The sequence below is a fragment of the Carcharhinus amblyrhynchos genome, chromosome 9 (genome assembly GCF_965287045.1).
Source record: "Carcharhinus amblyrhynchos chromosome 9, sCarAmb.v2.hapA, whole genome shotgun sequence".
Taxonomy (NCBI): Eukaryota; Metazoa; Chordata; class Chondrichthyes; order Carcharhiniformes; family Carcharhinidae; genus Carcharhinus; species Carcharhinus amblyrhynchos.
The window spans coordinates 45,417,918-45,442,132 of record NC_137332.1 but is presented as its reverse complement, the minus strand read 5'-3'; the positions used below and the strand labels follow the sequence as shown (position 1 = coordinate 45,442,132).

Here is a 24,215-nt window from a genome sequence, read left to right as displayed (position 1 = left end):
CCGAATCCTCAGACTATGACCCCTGGTTCTGGACTTTCCCACCATCGGGAACATCCTCCCTGCATCCACCCTTTCTAATCTTGTTAGAATTTTATAAGTCTCTGTGAGATCCCCCTTCATTCATCTGAACTCCAGCAAAAACAATCCTAACCCAGTCAATCACTCCTCATTTTTTTAAATTAATTAATTTATGTGGAAGATCAGACTGATTCACAATCATTTAAGGGCAATCTGTCAAAGCCAATAGAAAGAAATATCACATGGGATGGTTCTGTTATCAATCATTGGCTAAGTGATGGAAAGGGTCATTACCCCAAGTGGCACTTATTTTGCAATAATCTGTTTGCTACCTTGATGCCTATTTTCTTAAGTTTCTCTTCATACATCAAACTATTTCCTCTGCCACCTGTTTAAGTATTTTCTGTAAATTTGACAAGACTCTCTGTAGCCGCACAAGAGGTCATTTCACAAAAATCTTAATTAATTTAAATGGAATGAGAACAGATAGAAAACAGCGAAGCAGGAATAAAGTGGACATTTCCAAGTTGGCTGCCTAGCTGCAACTAATAGGATACTGGCTAGATTAGTGCTTTGGCCTCATCCAGATATGCTTTTATCAATGACTTAGGTAAGGTAATGTAATGAGTGGAAATAATCCCAGAATACAATTCCGAGGGAAACTGCTTCACTGCTTCCTGATGCTCAGTTTAGATTCTGTGAGATCCACTTGGCTCCAGATTTTATTACAGACTTCCTCCAAACATGGACTATAGGGCTGAATTCCAGAGGTGAGTTGAGAGTGACCATGATATCAAGGCAGCATTTGACTGAATGGGACATCAAGGAGGCCTGGTAATATTGAAGTCAATGGGAAAGCCCTCCAATTGTTTGAGTCATATGTAGGACAAATGATAAAGGCTCTGAGAGGTTAACCATCCCAGCCCCAGGATTTCATTGTGGAAATTTCTTAGAATTGAGTCCTGATCTCCTTCAGCAGCTTCATCAGTGACTTTCTGTCCATCATGAGGTCAGAAGTGGGGACATTTGTTGATGATGGCACAGCATTCACTTCCATTCACAACACTTGAAATGTTGGCCAGTTAGTCTGCAGGGAAAAAGCTAAAATCTATCATTAAGGCTAACAGGGAACTTAGAAAATCAGAATAACTGAACTAACCGACCTGCACAACTTAAAAGAGAGGATGGAGTGCAGTACTGTAATGCATCTATGTGTGTTGACGATACAAAATTGTGTTTGAAAATGAGCTGTGAGGAAAATACAAAGAACTAGCAAATTGGATTTATGCATGAGGGGGTGATTTCAGCTCCTGTTCACCGTCAGAGAGAATGGTGACACAGGTGGAAAACCTGGAAAAAATCGAGGAACATGATTCTCTCTGGAGAGACGATGTTTCCTGATTTTCCCTACTCCTTGCTGGTGATGTCACAAGGTTTGTGCCCACAAAGATCGAGATCATCATCTTATTGCATTTGAATAAATTTCAAAGTCATTACCCCTGCCACATGAATGTCATCCCCACTCCCCCTCCCCCAATCTCACTGGATATTCAAACATGAACAGCTTTTACAAAATGGGATTCAGTCAAAGGGATTTCTCTGGAGTTGCAGAGGTAGTGATAGGGTGTGGTGTAGAAGTGGGGGAGTGGGGGGGTGGGGGGGGGCTAGTATCTCCCACTGATTAGCAGGGCTAGAAGGGATCTGTCCCTGATGATTGTCCATGACAAGGAGGGATGGGAGGACACACCCCAATGATATATCTCTGTAGTGGGGCGAGTTTATACTTAGTTCCGATGGGTCGCCCTTCAAAGATGGCACCCTGATCTCTGTGAAGTTAGCCTTAATGGCCCCATCAGTTGCCACCTCACCAGAGTGAGGGCGTGAACTCTGCACTCTCATTTTTTTAGTCAGGGATACTCAAGACCTGGAAAGAAAACTGGTCTGTGTAGCTGGAAAGCTTTACATCAGTTTTCAGTGTGAGCCTGACACTTTAGAAACTTGGTAAGGTTCTGCCTGTTAATTAAGTGGGCAAGAATGTGGCAAATAGTATATAAAGTGGAGAAATATGAAGTTATTCCATTTGGTAGGAAAATTGTGAAGCAGAATTTTTTTTAAAATGGTGAGAGATTAGGAAATGTGGATATCAGAAGGATCTGGGTATATTTTACATCAGTGACTGTTGATTTTCATACAGGTACAGTAAAAAATTGGAAAAGCAACTGAGGAATAGAAGCAGGAGAAGATCATTTGACCCATCAAACTTTACAATTGCACAGTGTTAGTCCTATTCACAGCACCTTGTCCATGCCAGTGTGCAACAAGATCTGGACAACATTCCGAGTTGTTCATTAACAGCCTGGGAGAAACTGATCTGAACCAGTCATATAAATACTGTGGCTATGAGAGCAGGCCAGAGGTTAGGAATCAGTGCAGTGAGTAATTCACCTTCTGATCACCAAAGTCTGTCCACCACATGCAAGGCACAAGTTAGGGGTATGATGAAGTATTAGAGTGCAGTTCCAACAACACTCAAGAAGCTTGGCACCATTCAGGGCAAAGCATCCAACATCATACACATTCATAATCTCCACCACAAGTGTACAGTGGCTGCAGTGTGTACAAGATGCACTGCAGCATCTCTCCAAGCCTCCTTTGATAGCAGCTTCCAAACTTGTGATCTCTACCAGTTCAAAGATCAAGGGCAGCCAGTGAAATAAAAACAGAAAATTCAGGAAAAACTTGGCAAATCTGGCAGCATCTGCCCTCTGTTTCTCTTTCTGTTTCTCTGAGAGAGAAACAGAGGGCAGGATTCCCCCCATTCCATGCCTTGGATAAATCCTTTTGATTCAATTGGTCCTTGGGAATTCATAAGATTTTTTTCACAACGGCTCACAATTCTTTAGACTGGGGGCAGCACGGTGGTACAGTGGTTAGCACTGCTGCCTCACAGCACCAGGAACATGGGTTCAGTTCCCAGCTTGCGTCACTGTGCAGACTCTGCACATTCTCCCCATGTCTGCATGAGTTTTCTCTGGTGCTCTGGTTTTCTCCCACAGTTCAAAGACATGCTGATTAGGTGCATTGGCCATGTTAAATTCTCCCTCATTATACCTGAACAGGCACTGGAGTGTGGCGACTAGGGGATTTTCACAATAACTTATTAATTTAAGCCTACGTGTGACACTAATAAATACATTTAAAACTGTTAATAATTAAATATTATATTAATACATTTGTTTTTGGAAGTGATGCCTAATTCTTTAACTCTTTCAGACAATTAAGTGGCACATCATCCCCACCCACAAAGTTACAAAATAATTTAATTATCTTTTTATTAATTTCTAATAATACTACCAGTTGACCCTCCTGTGTACGCCAACTGTGAAATGTTTTTTGCTTGTTCAGCTGAAACAGCTTCAGTTGGTGCAGTGATTCTGACATGGTTCTTTCGTGTTAAATCCATAGCTCATTAACCTTAATGCATATAAAGTATCCATTCACAAAGGAAAGCTGGAAAAAGATGGTTTAGACTTAAGGATGAATTGAGTTTTATTTAACTGTCCTCTTTAAGCTATCTCCATTTACTTTCATTAACCATTGTTTAACCACATATTTTAATTACATGTTATTTTTAATGCACCAAAATATTCTCTTCGTCTGAAACAAGAACCCAAAATCTGGAGCTGTGAAGAAGCTCAAAGAGCATTGCTTCCACATCAGCATGATATTATGTGCTGATTATCGCCTTTGCACGTTTGGCCGCCCTTTTCTGGTGGTGGATTATTGCACTGTCGTGTTCTTGTTCTTTGCCTATTTCTGCATTCAGACCAAGATGACCAACAACTCCATTTCCCATCAACAGCAATATCTAAATCAAGAAAAAAACATGCTGTCTCATTATATTACTTTTTTAACATTATTTTTTGATATGGAGTGGTCAATTTGAATCCAAAAATAATTAACGATCAATTATTTTTCACAAAAAGTCACCTATAATTTTAAAATTATTTTACTCTCCCTATAGAGTTTTGCTCTCTCTATGCCATAGTGACAAGTTGCTGCAAAAGTGGGCATGTTGAATCTTAACAGTAGTAATAGATGACCATGCATCCTATTTCTTTTACTCATTGGAAGCTTATGGCTCCAACATCATGCTGCATTGGCTATTGGGCTTGTTTTGCAATCTACTGGGGCTAAAAATGCTATTATTATTCCTCTCATTAACACAATTAGTAATGCTTACCCTCTCTGGTTGTTATCTCACAGGCAGTTCCACGAAAGCCAGCAGGACATATACAGACACATTGGGTTCCTGCAATTGTAACATAATTTCATGACTGATGTTTGACACAACTTTTTGTTCTGCAGTCTTTAATTGTAATTAACTGGTAGCGACTTGTATTATTCAGCTGATTGCAAAGACTGAGGCAGCCAGATGTGAATTCTATTGTGTTTATTATCATCAAGGCTACTAATCTGTCATTTCTTTGAAAATATGGAAGGGATCATTGAATACAATCCTTAAAACATTTATAAAAATGCAGGAGAATTTTATTGTCATATGTAAAAGCCAACAAATGTTGTTTTATTCAACTGCTGTAAAGCTGGTGTTATAATTTCTACTTTTGAGGAATGATGGTGAAAGTCCTTCTTTAATTAAAAATTGTGATCTTTCATTATTATTAGTGATTACTAACAATCAAGGGAAGAGCAGTGATTTATGAGAATATGACCTTGTACATTAAAGTACATTATTCTTTTTCCAACAAAAAAAGGCATTCCACCCTCCCAATGACAATCTGAAAATGTGCACTATATATTACTATGGATGAAAGCAAGGATTTTGTAATTATTTCAGTAAGCTAACTTGAAGGAAACAACAATAATTGTTATTGTTTAGGAATAATGTCCTTCATTGTCCACCAGTCATTAATTGCTTTGTACCTTTAAGAACAACAACGCCATTGTTTCGACATGGGGCACATCGACAGGAACTAGATTCAATCAGATACTCCTCTAAGGCTCGCCTCATGTTGGCTTTGATCCTAATGGCATTCTGAAATGTATTTGAAGCAACCAGTTCATAAAGAGGTACTGGCTGCAACAAAGAAAGGTGTGTAAAATTAGTAAAAATATATTACCTATATGATGTGAAAAGATCTTGTACATGACAGAGCTAGGGTAAGTCACAGTGTGGTTGGAACCTAGCTTACAAGCATTATTTCCATTTAATAAAAATTCTGGTCTCAGTGAGTGAATGGGATGAGCCTTACAAGTGGCAGTAAGAGATGATTGAAAGGGGATTCCACTCACATAGAAGCATCTGTTTTCCTGGTGACTAATAAGACTGGCATAGGCAATTGCAGTGAAATAGATTTGATCACTGCCTTATGCAGCTCATTTGCAACACCAAAGTAGTTTGCAAACCATGAATAAGTAATAAATGAATGGGGAAATATTAAGTTGATCTTTATGATTCTGAAGCATGGATGTTAGGAAACTTGGGGAAATAATTAATGATGTCTTGAGGAGTGTGCATATTACAGAGAAGGTGGTGCTGGAAGTCTTAAAGTGCATCAAGATAGATAAATCCCGAGGACCTGATGAAGTGTATCCCAGGACGTGTGGGAGGCTAGGGAAGAAATTGCAGGTCCCCTAGCCGAGATATTTGAATCATCGCTAGTCACGGGTGAGATGCCTGAAGATTGGAGAGTGGCAAATGTGCTGTTGTTTAAAAACGGCTGCAGGGAAAAGCCTGGGAACTACAGGCCAATGAGCCTCACATCTATGGTGGGTAAGTTGGTGGAAGGTATTTTGAGAGATAGGGTCTACAGGCATTTAGAGACGCAAGGACTAATTAGGGACAGTCAGCATGGCTTTGTGAGTGGAAAATCATGTCTCACAAATTTGATTGAGTTTTTTGAAGGGGTAACCAAGAAGGTAGATGAGAGAAGTGTAGTTGATTATGTCTACGTGGACTTTAGCAAGGCCTTTGACAAGGTACCACATAGTAGGTTGTTGCATAAGGTTAAATCTCATGGGATCCAGGGTAAGGTATCTAAATGGACACAAAACTGGCTTTTTGCCAGAAGTCAGAGGGTGGTTGTAGAGGGTTATTTTTCAAACTGGAGGCCTGTGACCAGCTGTGTGCCTCAGGGATCAGTGCTAGCTCCGTTGTTATTTGTCATTCATATTAATGATTTGGATGAGAATATAGGAGGCGTGGTTAGCAAGTCTGTAGATGATACCAAGACCGGTGGTATAGTGGACAGTGAAGAATGTTATCTCTGATTGCAACAGGATCTTGATTAATTGGGCCAGTGGGCCGAAGAATGGTAGATGGAGCTTAATTTAAACAAATGCAAGGTGACACATTTTGGTAGATTGAACCAGGACAGGACTTACTCAGTTAATGTTGGGAATTGGGGAGAGTTACAGAACAAAGAGATCTGGGGGTGTATGTTCATAGCTCCTTGAAAGTGGAGTAATAGGTGGACAGAGTGGTGAAGAAGGCATTCAGCATGCTTGGTTTCATCGGTCAGAACATTGAATACAGGAGTTGGTAAAGTTGTACAAGACTTTGGTAAGGCCACACTTGGAATGCTGTGTACGGTTCTGATCACCCTATTATAGAAAGGATATTATTAAACTAGAAAGAATACAGAAAAGATTTACTAGGATGCTACCAGGACTTGATGGCTTGAGTTATAAGGAGAGGCTGGATAGACTGGGACTTTTTCTCTGAAGCTTGGAAGGCTGTGGGGTGATCTAATAAAGGTCTATAAAATAGTGAGGGGCACAGATCAGCTAGATAGTCAATATCTTTCCCCAAAGATAAGGAAGTCTAAAACTAGAGGGCATAGGTTTAAGGTGAGAGGGGAGAGATCCTAAAGTGTCCAGAGGGGCAATTTTTTCACACAGTGGTGGTGAGTGTCTGGAACAAACTGCCAGAGGTAGGAGTAGAGGCGGGTATAATTTTGTCTTTTACAAAGGACAAAGAACAAAGAACAGCACAGCACAGGAAACAGGCTCTTTGGCCCTACAAGCCCGCGCCACCCGTTTTAACACTCAGTGAGTGCCTTAATCAAGTCTTTCGTTGATTGTTGACGTTTTTGTCTACCTCTAGTGGAACTCCACAGTAAAGGGGGTGCAAGTTTAGGGAATTATATGTGGGCCAGATTAAGGGAGATCCAATTCAGGGGCAATTTATTGACACCAATCAGCCTAAAAAGCACATTTTTGGGATGTGGGAAGAAACTGGAGCACCCAGAGAAAACCCACGCAAGCACGGGGAGAATGTGCAAACATTGATCCAAGCCAGAGATCCGACCCAGGTCCCTGTAACTGCACAGCAGACAGTGATAGTCACTGAGCTGATGTGTTGCCTGTCAATTGGTCCAGTTTAAGCATACACTAACGGATGTGAAGCACTAGGCAACACTTGAAGCAACATCCAAGAGCAACCCTCGCACGACCCACCATGTGTATGCCCCTTATTGGCCGACAAGGCGGACCAAATCGCCTGTGGATGTAAAAGGAGACATCAATAAACATAAGCAGACATACAACAGGCTATACAGACATTAATGGAAGATCCCCAACTGCTCCAACGTAAGTGGCAAGGTGAGCCTTAAAATTTGTTGGACGACTGATAGGAATCTATTAATTCCCAGGAACATCCTGAAGCTCTTGATCTTCAATTAGAACATTCTTTTGCATCTCTCCATCTCCAGTCTGCTCATGTGCCTATCCAGGTAAGTCTTAAACAACCCTAGAATGTCTGCCTTCACCACTGTACTTGGCAGTGCATTCCAGGCCCCCACAACCCTCTGTGTAAAAAACGTCCCTTGACATCTGAGTTATACCACGCCCCTCTCACCTCGAGCCCGTGACTCCTCGTGATCTTCGCCTCCAACCTGGGAAAAAGCTTCCCACTATTCACTCTATCTATACCCTTCATAATCTTATACACCTCTATTAGGTCTCCCTTCATTCTCCGTCTTTCCAGGGAGAACAACCCCAATTTGCCCAATCTCTCCTCATAGCTAAGACCCTCCATACTAGGCAACATCCTGGTAAATCACCTCTGCACTCTCTCTAAGGCCTCCATGTCCTTTCGGTAGTGCGGCGACCTGAACTGGACGCAGTTTTTCTAAATGTGGTCTAACCAACGTTCTATACAACTGCAACATCAGATTCCAGCTTTTATACTCTATACCCCTTCCTATAAAGGCAAGCATACCATATGCCTTCTTCACCACCTTCTCCACCTGTGCTGTCACCTTCAAGGACTTATGAACTTGCACACCTAGGTCCCTTTGTATTTCTATACTCTTAATGATCCTACCATTTATTGTATAACTCTCCCCTACGTTAGTTCTTCCAAAATGCATCACCTCGCATTTATCTGGATTAAATTCCATCTGCCATTTCTCTGCCCAATTTACCAGCCTATCTATATCAGGCTGTATTGTCCGACACTGTTCACCACTATCAGCAAGTCCAGCCATCTTTGTGTCATCCGCAAACTTGCTGATCACTCCAGTTACTCCTTCTTCCAAATCATTTATATATATCACTAATAGCAGAGGTCCCAGTATGGAGCCCTGCGAACACCACTAGTCACAGAACTCCAGCTAGAAAAAGACCCTTCCACTGCTACCCTCTGTCTCCTGTGACCAAGCCAGTTCTCAACCCATCTAGCCACCTGTTTTTGTATCCTATGAGCCTTAACCTTCTTCACCAACCTGCCATGAGGGACTTTGTCAAACGCCTTACTGAAATCCATATAGACGACATGCACAGCCCTTCCTTTGTCAACCGTTTTTGTCACCTCCTCAAAAAATTCCACCAGATTTGTAAGGCACAACCTCCCTCTTACAAAACCATGCTGTCTGTCACTAATGAGATTGCTTTAAAAAAGCATTTAGACAGTTACATGGGCAAAATGGGTATAGAGGGATATGGGCCAAATGCAGGCAATTGGGATTAGCTTAAGGGTTTTATAAAAAAGGGCGACATGGACAAGTTGGGCCGAAAGGCCTGTTTCCATGCTGTAAACCTCTGGCACACATGGTAGTAGAACCTATGAAAGTTTCCAATGTACAGGTTCATAATAATATGTGGTATATGCCTCAATTATGTTGTTAGAAGTCGTTGTCTGTTGACTTGTTGCACATAATACATTTTAAACCTAAGAAGACCTTTCAATATTTCATTGTTTAATATTCAACTCAAACACAAAGTCAAGATGGAACTTTCAACTAAAACTGGTACATTAACATACTTAGCTGTCCCCCAGTCATTTGAACACAGCCTAGCTGTACGATATGTGGTTAGCAATTTAGAAAAAAAACAAACTTGGCTGTAGTTTGGACACTTGCTGGTCATTCCTTACAAGGTGGGAGCTGGGAATCTGGAACTAAAAACAGGAAATTTGGAGAATACTCAGCAGGTCAAACAGCAGAATTAGATAGAAAGTCATCAGCCTGAAGTGTTTTATGTCTACGAAGCTGCTGAGTATTGTCAGCTGTTTCAGTTTTAATATCAAAATTTCTTTTCCATGACATAAAATACAAGAGAACAGAATCAGGGAGGGCCCAAAAATGATAAGCCCTTGGATGAGACCTAACAGCATTGAGGAAGTGAAGGAGTTGAAGAGAAACTAAGGGTAACTATCACTTTGTTCTTATTATGTCTTTTACCCCTTTCTGTTTATTGACACATTTAACCACAGTTACATTGAGAACAGCATCTTTCAATGCAGATTCTGTTTGAAGCTATGATCACTCGTCATCTAATATTTCAAGCTGACAAACGATATAGCTGAATGGGTACAGCATAAGTTAGAGAATTTTATTAAGAAATATAACACCATTAAATAAGAAAGAAAAGAGGGAGAAAATAGGGAACTACAGGACAATTGGCTTGACATTGGGAAAATGATGGAAGCTATTATTAAGGAAATCCTTAATAATGCACTTATAAAACTATAATACAATCAGACAATCAATATGGTTTTACACAACGAAAATCATGTTTGACAAATTTATTTGATTTTCTGCGCATGTAACTAGTAGGGTAGATAAAGGGAAAGGCACCTGATAAAGTGCCGTGTAAAAAGTTAATATAAGGACTCAAGGAGTTGGGGTAATATATTAACATGGATAGAAGAAAAATTAAAGAAGAGGAAATAAAGAGTAGGGATAGTTGGAAAGCTATGATTGGTCGGGTGCTGCAAGGATCAGCTCTGAAGTCTCAGATATTTACAATCTATACTCGTGTATTACATGCAGTGATAAACAGTAATGTATCTAAATTTTTTGGTGAATGAAGCTAGCTAGAATGCTAGCAGTGAGGTGAACACAGCACAGCCTCAAAGACATATAGATTGGTTAACTGAGTGGACAACAATTGATAGATAGAGAATAATGTGAAGAAATGTAAACTTATTCACTTTGCTGGCAATAATAGAAAAGCGGAATGATTTTTTAAAAATTGTAAATGTTTTCAGAGGGAATTAAGTGTACTCGTATGAGGGAAAAAGGCATTTTGCATGCAGATGCAGCAAACAGTTAGGAAGGCAAAAGGCAAGTTGGCCTTTATTGCAAGCAGCTTGGAGTACAAGAATAAGGAATTCCTGTGCCAATTCTGCACATCTGGAATATTGTGCACAGTTTTGACCTCTATATTTAAGGAAGGATATACACACCTTGGAGGCAGTACAACAATGTTCACTAGATTGGTTCCTGGGTTGAGAGAATTCTCCTATGATGAGAAGCTGAGAAAATTGGGCCCACTTTCTCTGGGATTTAGAAGAATGAGATGAAATCTAATTGAAACAAACAAAACTTACAAGGGGCTTGACAGAGTAGATACTGAGAGGTTGTTGCTCCTGTCTGGGAAATTTAGAACATGGAGTCACAGTTTCAGAATAAGGGGCTGATCATTTCATGCTCAGATGAGGAGACTTTTTTTTACTAGAGTTGTGATCTTTGGAAATCTGTACCCCAGACAGTTGCAGATGTTCCAGCATTTAGAATACTTAAAGTTGAAATAGATAGAATTTTGGTTTCTCAGGGAAATAAAGAGATAGGGAGAGCAGTTGAAAAAATGGATTTGAGCCAAAAATCAACCATGATTGTATTGAATGACAGACCAAACCTGATGGGCTATATGGCCTACTCCTACTTCTTGTGTGTTTGTGAAAGAACTGTACAATGATTTGGTCAAATTGTTCCTTAAATATTTTGCCTAATTCTGGGAAATAGTTAAACCATGGAGGTCATACAAAAAAAAATGATGCCATTGATTCCCTACACACCAACCCTGCCCCACCCCCAATCCTGTTGACCCTGTGCAAAAGGATTGAGCTACAAGATAAAATATGAGAAATAGAGAACCTTTAGTTTTGAATGACTGCAATAGAACAGCATTGTGTAAATAATAAATAGAACAAATCTGAAGCACTAATTCAAGGTAAGCTCTGACAACCAGACAGCCAGCACTGATGGAGATTGCTGGCAGTCAAATCTAGGACTCTAGTCATGAACAATGTCTTCATACAACAACATCTGTTCATTAATACTTGGAATAAATCTCTGGGGAGAACAGTGCACTTGAATTTTTTTATTCTTTCAGGAGATGTGTGCTTCACTGGTTAGGCTAGCATTTTCTGCCTATCCTAATTGTCCTTGAGAAGGTGGTATTGAACTGCCTTTTTGAACCACTGCAGTTTTTGAACTGCCTTTTTGAACAACTGTAGTTTTTTCCTGTTAAGGAGGGAGTTTCAGGATTTTGACTCAGTGACAGTGAAGGGACAGCAATATATTTTCAAGTCAGGATGGTGAGTGGCTTGAGGCAACTTAGAGGCTATGGTCTTCCCGTGTATTTGCTGCCTTTGCTCTTCTAGGTGGTAGTTATCCTGGGTTTGGATGACATTGTCTGTGGAGTCTTGGTGAGTTCCAGCAGTGTAGCTTGTAGATATACTTATGGCTACTACTGTACATCACTGGTGGAGATAGTGAAATATGTGGGGTGCCAATCAAGCAGACTGCTTTGTTCTGGATGGTGTCATGCTTCTGAAGGGTTGTGGGGGTTGCACTCATCCAGTCAGGTGGAGAGAATTCCATCACATTCATGGTTTGTGCGTTTTAGATTCTGGCCAAACTTTAGAGAGTCAGCAGGTGAGTCACTCATCAGGAAGTTAATGACTGGAGGATTAGATAATTTTTTTACATGGATCAGTTAAGATGGTTCAAATGATCTTTTCTCATCTAAACTTATGTTGGATCTTGTGGAAAAATGGTAGACCAATAGAAATAAATCAAAAGGGGCAAGAGACTAAAGAAAGGGAAAAAAACTAATAAGAGAAAAAAGTAGTCAGAAAAAGATAAAGATAAAAGACCACACAATGGTAATGGTTAACTTTGGATAATTGAAGATCTTCTGGAATATATCATGGCATATTGTTATTGCAATAAGGGCAATTATCAGGATTTTTCATTTACATGCGAGTAGATACCCCTGTTTTCTCATTTACATTGATGCCCTCCCTCACTTATCACACCACCACCACCACCACCACCACCACCCCCCCCGCCCCCCCCGACTTCCATCCAACCCATCTCCCTGCTCAAACCACCAGGGGATAGAGTAATTGACAAATAACTGACAGACAACAAACTTTTGTTTTGTGTTTAGGGTGCACAGAAGTGATGACAAGTATAGTGAATAACATGAACTGATTGTAAACTTTTTCTAGGTTGGAAATTTCATTGGTATCAGGCAGAGTTTATTCCTCAGAAGCTGTGCCATCTCATGAATACTCTGTTGTACAGCCAGAGTTGGATAATGGAGGTTCCCTTTTTAATGAAATAACTCCACGCTACTTTTTAGTTTCTCATTTTTATGTTGCTTTAACACTGAATTTTTAGACTCTGGTTCAGAACCATTTGCTTTTCTATCTCAGTGTTTGACACCAGGCGTTTCAGTATTAAAATATTCAAATACACAGCGAACAATAAAAAAAATCACATTCAGGGACCTTTCCAGTCATTGGTTTCTCTGGATCGTGCACTGACTGTGACAGCAAGATTGTGCATGACTCACTCCCCGACCTTTGACTGAATCAGTACAAAACTTGCCTGCTGGGCGGTAAGCAAAGTATGATGCTAATTCCCCAGACCATCATGCTTTGGATTGGATTTCAGGGAAGCAGCTGTCACCTGGCATCCTAAACTCTGTACTGTTGTTCAAAATGTAATCTTTTATCATTCATCATGATAAGAAAAGTAACAAAGTTGCATATGAAATAAAACTTCGGGAGAGTCAACAATAAGCAATTATAATGCACATGATGCATGAAAATGTCTGTTATTAAGTCCAGTACTGAACTTCACTCAATAGGTGAACATATTACCTTAAATTTAATGACTTCTGGGTTGTACTCGACCGCATCACCCCATTCCTGCATGAGTTCAACTGTTGGAAGCTGTTTGTGAGCAAGTGCTGTCACATGTTCACTTGCTCCCCCTCGCACAAATACGATAAAGTCCTCAGTGTAATTTGATTGGGAAATACCCTCTGGAACAATAGATGTACAATTAGAATTCATTACGAAGGAAAAGTGAATACCAATCTACTAATACTCAGCTCTAATTGTGTCTTTTAGAAAGCATTTAAATAGTTACATGGGTACGATGGGTATAGAGGGATATGGGCCAAATGTGGGCAATTGGGATTAGCTTAGGGGTTTAAAAAAAATGGGTGGCATGGACAAGTTGGGCTGAAGGGCCTGTTTCCATGCTGTAAACCTCTATGATCTATGATAATTTCCTCCAAAGGTGATTAGTAAGCATTCTCAAATGTGGAATACTCTCTGGTCCCTTGCACATGTGGCAGATTTTCCAGAATGTGCACTCCCATAATGTGTGTGTGAAGGGTTGATGTGGAAAGAGGATTTCCTGTCCATAAGATACTGATACCAGTTCTGTGACAGGAAGAAGTTGTACCAATGGGTGGACTCCATCTGAATCAGGATGGGACCTGTGTCCAAAAGGAGACAGGAAATACAACTGTAAGTAGCTTTAATCTAGTAAAAAGACACAGGAAATACAACTAACATAAGGGCAGGGGGAAGGGGGGAGGAGGAGGGGTGGTGGTTCCGATGGTGGTGGTGGTGGTGGTGGGGCGGGATGGGGAGATGGTGGATTCTCCCAAACAAATTCTAACTGTTGAATTTACAGGAAAACTGCAGTGATTCACGCTGTTTTTTTCAGTGAGAGTTCACACTAGAATCTCCCACACTCTGTGTAATGCAGAGGCCACCAGCATGAATATCATTAGAGTTTAGGGTGCTGGGTCTATCCCGGCTGGAGAGGCTGAAACCAGCGGACCCCTGCGCATGCAGAGTGGCCCCAAAGTGTCAGCCTCTGGTTTCCTGGCCAGCTTGATCGCTGGCCAGCCTGGGACCCCGCACATTGCTGTGCCCCAACCCGCCATCCCCCCCCATGGCCCGATCATAGCCACCCCCCACCCATCCGTTCACAGGTCAGCCCTGAACGCTCCCCATCTCGGCACCCCCCCCCCCCCAATGATCTCCCATCCACCCAAGGTCAGACCCCCCCCTTCAGTCCCAGCAGATTTCCCCCCTCCCCCTCCCCAGCCCATCCCAATCACTGGCCTTGCTCCAGTCCTCATCAATCCCCATGCAGTGGCAGCGGGATCCCCCCACCCCCATTGATTGCCGCCCATGCCCTGTCCCCAGTCGCCCCTGCCTCCTAAGCTCCTCCCCCCAAATTGCCCCACCCCATGACACTGCCCTGGGCAGTGCCAAGTTGCCCCTGGGCATGAGCACTTTGCCTCTTGGACAGTGCCAGGTGGCACAGGCTGGAACTGCCAGGGCACCCATGCCCAGGGGGCAGTCCCCACTGCCTGACCCCCTGGGGAGACCCAATTGCCGCTCTTCCCTTCACTTCAGTGGTGTCAGGCCACTAGCTCCCTGAAAGTGGGGAGCTATTGTATTCCCTGCTGGAGTGAAACACTCTGGCAGGGCGGGAGAGACGAGTGAGTCCGAAGTATTCAGTCCTGGACCCGCTGATAACATTTAAAATGTATGTAGAATACTATTTAAACACTAGCCTTGCCTCCCAGCTGATTCCCTGTGCCACGCACACACTGCTGGAAATTCGGGTCTGGGAGATGCATGATTCTCCTGGTCCGCAGTGATAAAAAATTAGCGCACTGGGGTGGGAGAATCCCCCCCGCCCCCCCCCCCAGGCAGTCAATATCTAAACAGGACAATGAGAATATTATCAAATAAATAGGTTGGACTAAAACCTGGTGTTGTCAGACTTTTTACTGTGTAAACAGGACAAAGCAGGAGAGCATTGGGAAGAATAAAATAAGGACAGGTATACTGCATATAAAGCAATAAAACCTGTGCTATCTTGAGAAGGAGGTGATTCAAACTGGTTTCTATTCTGTTTCCACAAGACTTCCACCTATGCATACTTTACAGAGGAAGTCACTGAAAAACAATCAGTTGTTGGATCCATAAATTATATTTCCCAACCCGTCACCCACAACTCACCTGCCCAATCTCCTCCCCAGAAGAAAAGTTGGCATGGGCTGCTAGTCAGATGTCCGCTCCTGGAAGGATGGTCTGCCGTCAGGAGCTGAAGGCCAATCTGATTGGCTGGCAGCTGCAGGAATCCCAGCAGTGCCAAGGGAACATTTGAGGGCATAGGCTGGACTGCATAGACCCCAGGAAAACAGCCATATTAGAGGAGGGTTTGGGCATTTTTTATAATGCATTTGAGGGGCATGAGTGTCATTGACTGGCCAGCATTTATTGCCCATCTCTGATTGCCTTCGGAGGGCAAATGAGAGTTAACCATATTGCTATGGCCCTGGAGTCACATGTGAGTCAGATCAGGTCAGGACAGCAGGTTTCCTTCCCTAAAGGGCATTAGCAAACAGATGGGCGTTTATGACAATCGACATGGTCAGATACTTAACTCCAGATTTTTTTATTGAACTCAAATTCCACCATCTGCCATTGTAGGATTTGAATCCAGGTCTCCAGAACATTAGCTGACTTTTTGGATTAATAATTGAGCAATAATACCACTAAGCTATTGCCTTCCCTGTGCTCTGAGGAGGGATGTGGTGTGGTGTAAAAAGAGAGTGCAATCTTAGGGGGGACTCCTCCCAAAGTGCAAAGAGCAACCCCAAAAATGATAGTCCCCTTCCTTCCTGTTCTTAAAAAAATATAATCTAAAAAAAAATGACCTGGACTCTCCTGCTCAACTATTCACATCTTCTGTCATGGGCAGCATATTATCAGGGTTAATGGGATTGTTAACAAGCTCAAGTTTTAATTTTGCATGAAAACCTATTAAGTTAGAGGTACCTCCATTTACATTCAGAAGACCATCGCAAAGTCCAGCTTTGACATCAACAGCAACATAGACTCCTTTAATGTTGGCTCCTATGTTAAAGCCTCCCTTTGCACAGTCTCTAGCATCATTCAAAGTGTAACCTAAAGATTAAAAAAAATTACATGTTGCTAGTCAGGATTTTAATCATTTGAAATTAACTTCATGGCCCAAAATTTGTATTCAGTGGTGACGTGACAGCACTCACTACTGATCTGCAGCTGCGTACAAAAATCCAGTAATCTCTGTCACATGGAATTTACTTTTCCTGGCATTAATTTCATTCTGGCTCATGCTACAGGGGACCTCTGGCAGCAACAGCGATGTCATCAAACAGGCTAAGTAGCCAATCACATTGAAGAACTCTGACAAACAGCAAGCCAGGAAGCAGCAAGCAGATTTTATCATTCATCTTTATAATATTGCAGAAAGTGAAATAAAGATTGGGACATTCATATGGGATAAAGAATAAAAGCTGAAATATAAATACACATAAAATTATATATTACTACTTTAAAATTCTATGGATTTTTTTAACCACAGTATGGAGACATTTGCCATTTCACAATACAAAATTAATTTTTCAGGGCCAAAGGTGTTATTCAGAAGTAATCATGATTTAGTATATTGTTAAATACCTAGAAGGTGTAACTGTATCAAAGGTTTTCACAATAAAGCTAATAGCTCAGATCAATGCCAATCATTTCAAAAAATTTCAATCTACAAAGACTTCAAAAAGAGCACACTATGGAGCTATGAGGAATCAGTGGATTTATGTGTTTAACTGCATTTGTACAAATGCCAGAACTGATTGTTGGTTTCACAAGAGAATTAATGGTGAACATTGACCGTTCCACCATCATTACAACTACAAAATTCAGGCCCATGATTTACAAGGCTTCAGGAGAATTATAAAAGTAATGATAAAGTAAATTGGACGACAATGTTACAATTATCAATATATTGATTATGTTTTCATTTATATCCATTATTTCTTTGGTTGGAAGCTAAATGTGTGATCCCCACAGATCCTGATGAAAGCATTGGTTCTATTAAAATCATACTTTTTTCAGGACTCAATGGGCGGGATTTTACGGCCTCGTTTGTCCCAGAACTGTGAAACTCAGCCCGAGGTCAATGGACTTTTCCATGGTCTGCCTCTTGCTTGCTCCGATTCACGTGGAGGGCGGCGCAGTAAAATCCAGCACGAATTTCAATAGGTAGATTGTCAGCTCTTCCACCAGCCAAATGGAAAAATCCTTTCCAGTTTCCACCAGCACTTTTACACCTCAGTAAATAATATTAAAAGGATTGTTTGGCTTTCATCTGTGTGCATTAGTGGATTGCTTCAAACTGTTCAAAACATAGGAACAATTATAGCCAATCAATTATTCAGTTCTACTATTCAGTTTGATGACAGCTCACCTCACCTAAGTCATCCTGACAGTAATTTACATTCCATCCCACGTAGACATGAAGACCGTGCTGGATGAAATTTATGCCACCGCAAATAGCTTTGTGATGAACATCCTGAAGCCTTGTTCATTATGGCCATGACCTTCAATCAAACCAAGCCCAAGAGCGTCATACCAAGATACCACCAACATATCTTCTGTTCCACCGGAGGCCCAACCTATGGAAAGCAACTAGCCCGGACCGGGTATCCGGACGAACACTCAGATCCTGCAGACCAGCTAACAGGGGTATTCACAGACATTTTCAACCTCTCTTTATACCAATTTGAGGTCCCTTTCTTCTTCAAGAAGACAACCATCATCCCGGTACGAAAGAAAAGCCAGGCAGGGTGCCTTAATGACATCCATCATTATGAAGTGCTTTGAAAGGTTAGCCATGGCATGAATCAATTCCTGCCTCCCAGATTGCCTGGATCCACTACAAACCACCTATTGCCAGAACACGTCCACAGCAGACACCATCTCCCTGGCCTTACAACTCTGGAACACTTAGATAACAAATACTCCTATTTTTTGACCACAGTTCAACCTTCAACACCATTATTCCTACAAAACTCATCTTCAAGCTCAATGGCCTGGGGTTCAACTCCACCCTCTGTGACTGGATCTTAGACTTCTTAACCCACAGACCGCAAGCAGTAAGGATAGGTAACAAAATGTCCTCCACGATCAACATCAGTGCCGCACAAGGCTGTGTCCTCAGCCCCCCTGCTATAGTCCTTATGCACCTATGTCTGTGTGGTCAAATTCCCCTCCAACTCAGTTTTCAATTTTTCTGATAACGTCACCATTGTGAGTTGGATCTCAAACAATGATGAAATGGAATACAGGCATGAGATAGAGAATCTGGTGAACTGGTGCGATGACAATAATCTCTCCCTCAATGTCAACAAATGAAGGAGATTGTCATCAACTTCAGGAAACGTAGTGGAGAACATGCCCCTGTCCAAATCAATGGAGATGAAATGGAAATGGTCAATAGCTTTAAGTTTCTTGGTGTATTGATCACCAGCAACCTGTCCTGGTCCCTCCATTCCGATGCTACAGTTAAGAAAGCCCAACATCGCCTCTACTTCCTCAGGAGGCTAAGTAAAGTTAGCATGTCAGCTACGACTTTCACCAACGTTTATAGATGCACCATAGAAAGCATTCTTTCTTGTTATATCACAGCTTGGTATGGCTTCTGCTCTGTCCAAGACTACAAAAAACTAGAAAGGATCGTGAAGGAAGCGCAGTCCATCATGCAAAACAGCCTTCCATCCATTGACTCCATCCGCACTTCCTCCTGCCTTGGCAAAGCAGCAACCTAATTAAGGACCTACACAACCCAGACATTCTCTCTTCCACCTCCTTCCTTTGGAAGAAAGATACAAATGTCTAAGGACACGTACCAACCGACTTGAGAACAGCTTCTTCCCTGCTACCATCAGACTTTTGAATGGACCTACCTCGTATTAAGCTGATCTTTCCACCCTAGCTATGACTGTTACACTACATTCTGCAGTCTCTCCTTTCTTTCTCTATGTGTGGTACGCTTTGCCTGTTTAGTGAACAAGAAACAGTACTTTTCACTAAATACTAGTACATTTGACAATAATAAATCAAATCAAATCTTTGTTGCATTTTCCTTGTTACCATTTATTTAAAAAAGTTGCAATGTCAGTTAATTTAACTTAACCAAGTTATTTACAACTTTTTAGGGGAGAAAGTTCCAGGTTTCCAGTCACCTTTGTCTGTAAAAATTGCCTCCTGGTTTCCCTCCACAACATCTTAGTCAAAATTTTAGATTATGTCCCCTTGTAGTGCATTCCCCTGAAATTAGTATTTCAGAGTATTCAACCAATTTCAGCTGTGGTGAATTGCTGAACAGTGGGATTAAACTTTCAATTCAATGTTCCAGACGAAAAAAAATGGATATCCACCCCACCCCATCAGGAAATATAGACACGGAAGCTAAGCTCTTTTTCACGAACAGTCATTGGAATTATTGTGTAATCTCATTATCAATGTTCTTGTAAGTCAATTAAGCAATGATAGAAGTATTATGAGTTCCAGCTAACTGTGCAAATCATCATTTCTGTATGTAATATATAACAGAAGTATTATTCTTATCTATGATCGTCGCAGGCTGGCCACAGGAAAATAGTTTGAGCAAAACAGCCAATCTGATTAGTTCCAAAGCAGTTGAGTAATTACTTCTGAATCTTAGGATTGCACTTTTTAAGCTTGAACAAGATCCTGTTTATTCACTGCAAGACCCCAAGGACAGATATGTTATGACTCAAAACTCTTCTTCACACTGACTACCTTTCAGCATTCACAAGATGCAAAGGAATGCACTTTATCATCTCCCAGCAGGAATTCACCAACAACAGTGAAACAAGCTCCCTCCAGCAGGTTAGTGAAATGTGGTGCTATCTTCATTTTTAATATGGCTGCACCATTCAATGAGCTCAAAGTCAACATTTAAAATTGAACTGCCCACTGACATTGCCAAAAAAAAATCACTTTCAATTGATTGCTATCTTGACAGACATTGAAATTTGTTTGCTTATGGATTCTGAATTTGTAAACATATATATGTATATATATATATATATGTACATGTGTGGGTCACAACAGAAGTTTACAAAAAGTTACACAGTAATTATGAATAATGGAATCCAGGCCTTTGGTTTCATATTTAACCAAACATTAGAAATGTTTTCATATTGCATAAAAAATAATTTGTTAAGTGGAATTGATTGATTAATCTGTATCCTTCTAAATGATTATCTTGTCCCTCAGCACAGTTCCTAATAATTTGCCCAGTATTATAGTTTGTCCTGATTGTTACTGGTTGCCAAATGCTTCCCACTTGCGATGAAACTCATAATACTTGTCTTAATTGGCAGTTTCGCAGCTACAGTTTCTGGCGGGCTTTGGTACTTCTGTACTTGCGCTGGCTGGGTAGTAGCTATATATGTGCATCTCCATCCTTTTGCAGGTTCTTCAGGCTGGGAACCTGCTCAGCGCCCATGTATCGAAATCAACAAAACAAAGTAATGAAATGGCTCAAAAGGACAGGTCAGGTGAGGGTGCCCTAAGAAGCAAAATATAGAAAGGGGGAAAGGGAGAAGATTCCAAATCAAGAGGAAAGTACTTAATCAGGGAGTGGATCAAAAAGAAGTCAAAGAGAAAAGATCCCAGACAAGGACAAAGATAGGGATCTAAAATCCCTGATCCTAGAAGACAATCCATGGTAAGAGACAAAGGCAGAAATCAAAAACAGATCCTCTTGAGTAAAGTTGAGAGAAAGGAGCAGAGAAAATGGCTCCAAATTAAAGAGAGAGTTGCAAGGAATAGACTTGAAGCATAGCATCCTTGAGAGAAGCCCTGACGTTCTGAGGCAGCAGCCAAAGGTTGATGTTTCCTCACTATGACTTTTGCAGCAGTGGTGTTTCACTTGCACAGGCAAAAATCTGAAATTGTTCTTGGAAAATGAGGCTTGAGTGTACTCAGAGATCCAGGGAAATGGATTCTTGGAAGGTGAGATTGAAACTCTTGAGGTTGAAATCATTTGAGTGGGAATTACGTTTGCAGTGAATTCCATGGTGAGTGGTTTGGTTGACTCATGTTTGAGTAGGTTGTTTAGAAATCCATAGAATCTGCTTTGATGTCAGTTATCATTTATTTTTGGAATGTGACGTGTCTGACCACAGTTCACCTGTTAACTCACGTGTATACCTTACTTACCCTGAATATTCGAGTATTAGAGATGGTAAACTGTTTTATCTTTCAGAATTTATACATGTCTCTAAAGATATAAAAGTTGGAGTGTTATGGTAAGGTTATATAAGGCATTGATGAGGCCAAATTTAGAGTATTGTGTACAGTTTTGGTCACCTAGTTACAGGAAGGATGTAAGTAAGGTTGAAAGAGTGCAGAGAAGGTTCACAAGGATGTTGCTGGGACTGGAGAAGCTGAGTTAGAGACAGAGATTGATTAGGTTAGGACTTTATTCCCTGGAGCGTAGAAGAATGAGGGGAGATTTGATAGAGGTGTATAAGATTTTGATGGGTATAGATAGAGTGAATGCAAGCAGGCTTTTTCCACTGAGGCTAGGGGAGAAAAAAAACAGAGGGCATGGGTTAAGGGTGAAAGGAGAAAAGTTTAAAGGAATATTAGGTGGGGCTTCTTCACGCAGAGAATGGTGGGAGTGTGTAATGAGAAGCCAGATAAAGCGGTAAATGCAGGTCACTTTTAACATTTAAGAAAAACTTGGACGGGTTCATGGATGAGAGGGGTGTGGAGGGATATGGTCCAAATGCAGGTCAGTGGGACTAGGCAAAAAATGGTTCAGCATGGACAAGGACCAAAAGGCCTATTTCTGAGCTGTAATTTCCTATGGTTCTATGGTTCTATATAGCTGGGGTGAAAGAATGGTAAATACCTGAATCATTTCCTTGTGTCTGTATTGAGATCTTTCCACTTTTTTTGTCTCATATATGTCATTTTCTTATTTTAATAAATATTTAATTCTTTACATTAAAAATTAATCAACAGACTCTTGTGAATTTGCTCAGTAACTCCCTTCTGCGGTCTCTAAGAAAAAGCACTTTAGGAAATATCAAGTCAGATTTCACTTTGGGATCTGACTTGTCCAATATAAACATCAGCTGGGATTGTAACAATAGGAAGAAGGGTCATAAGAAAACCTGACACAAGTCTGAGAAAATTTCTTCAGTAGAGCAATAGTAAAGCTTAAGATACAGATTACTTGTTATCACCCCCGCCCACCACCACTCCAGTGTTTTCAGAGATGCTTCATCACATGAAGATAACAATGGATGAGCAATTGGAAAAGATGACTTAAAGAATGGGAACTTTTATCAAAGAGCAGATTTGTCAGAAGCAAAATCATGATAAACATTCCTGAAATGAAATAAAATTTTGGGATCACACCTCGTCCCTATGACTTACCGAATGGTAGCACACAACTCCTTAATGCAATCCTACTTTCATCGATAAGGCAAATGCCTGTTAGTTTCACTACTTCTGAAGGCTTGAATTGAAAAAAAATGCAGTTCAATAATTTAATGAATTAAATAAATGACATACCATCTTTCTCCATTTTTTTGGAATCAACTTCCCAAATATATTCATAGGTTCCACCAAGTACACCCTCACTCATGTAATGAGTTCCATAATCCTTAAAGATTTCCCTGTATTCTCCATAATTGTACACAGTTGGCAGTTGCTTAACTCTTTGAAAGAAATCATAATGGAGCATGAGATCCCTGCGTTTCATCTTGAATTGAGCCACTTGGAGTGAGAACTGTGCGTGAAACAAACTTTGTTTCTGAAAAAGGACCAAAATAATTTAATGATTGAGGAAAATGACCAGTGACGTTTTTAAGTTGCATCCACTCCCGTACACAGGGGACTCGCTAGTCCCAAAACCATAAAATCCTGCCCGAGGTCAACAGACCTTTCCATTGTTGGCCCCTCACGCACTCAGATTCCCCTGGCAGGTGGGCCGATAAAATTCTAGCCAGCATGTATTTATGATATGTGGTCAAAGGGAAGAATGATAAAGCAATTTTAACTATGCAATTCTTTCATGAATCCACTCTCAGATATTTTTATTACTTGGTTCATCCCTGTGACTCCTCCTTTCTCTATGTTGTCTGCCAGTTAATATCAAAGTAGCATTTGACCAAGTGTGAGATCAGGAGTCCCTCATAAAATTGAAGTGACTGAAAATCGGGGCGAAAGCTCTCCCCTTGATGGGGCTCATACCTAGCACAATGGTTGTAGTTTTTGGAGGCCAATTATCACAGCCCAGGACATTGCTACAGGAATTGCTCAGCATAATGTCTTAGACTCAACTATCTTCAGCTGCTTTAGCATTGACATTTCCCATCATCATGTAGTCAGAAATGCAAGTTCACTGATGACTACACAATATTCAGTTCCATTCACAACTCTTCAAATTGTGAAGCAGTCTGTGGCCACATGAGCATGACCTAGACAACATTAGGGATGGCACCGTGGCACAGTGGTTAGCATTGCTGCCTCAGAGCTCCAGAGACCTGGGTTTGATTCCTAGTTTGGATCACTGTCTGTGTGGAGTTTACATGTTCTTCCCGTGTCTGCATGGGGTTCCTCCGGGTGCTCTGGTTTCCTCCCACAGTCCAAAGATGTACAGGTTAGGTGCATTGGCCATGATAAATTGCCCCTTAGTGTCCCTGGATATGTAGGTTAGAGGGATTAGTATGGTAAATAAGTGGGGTTACTGGGA

At 41.1% G+C, this 24,215-nt stretch overlaps 1 protein-coding gene across 1 annotated transcript in view; it reads right to left on the bottom strand.

The window, feature by feature from the left end:
* Positions 1-3,734: 3,734 nt before the first annotated feature.
* The window catches only part of dab1a (DAB adaptor protein 1a), a 229,285-nt gene continuing 208,804 nt past the window's right edge, over positions 3,735-24,215 (bottom strand). The window contains exons 24-29 of the mRNA XM_080196471.1: positions 23,033-23,273; positions 16,433-16,561; positions 13,439-13,602; positions 4,963-5,116; positions 4,262-4,330; positions 3,735-3,886 (exon numbers count right to left, since the gene is read on the bottom strand). Coding sequence (XP_080052597.1) covers positions 3,735-3,886; positions 4,262-4,330; positions 4,963-5,116; positions 13,439-13,602; positions 16,433-16,561; positions 23,033-23,273 — 909 coding nt within the window. The remainder of the gene's footprint in view (positions 3,887-4,261; positions 4,331-4,962; positions 5,117-13,438; positions 13,603-16,432; positions 16,562-23,032; positions 23,274-24,215) is intronic.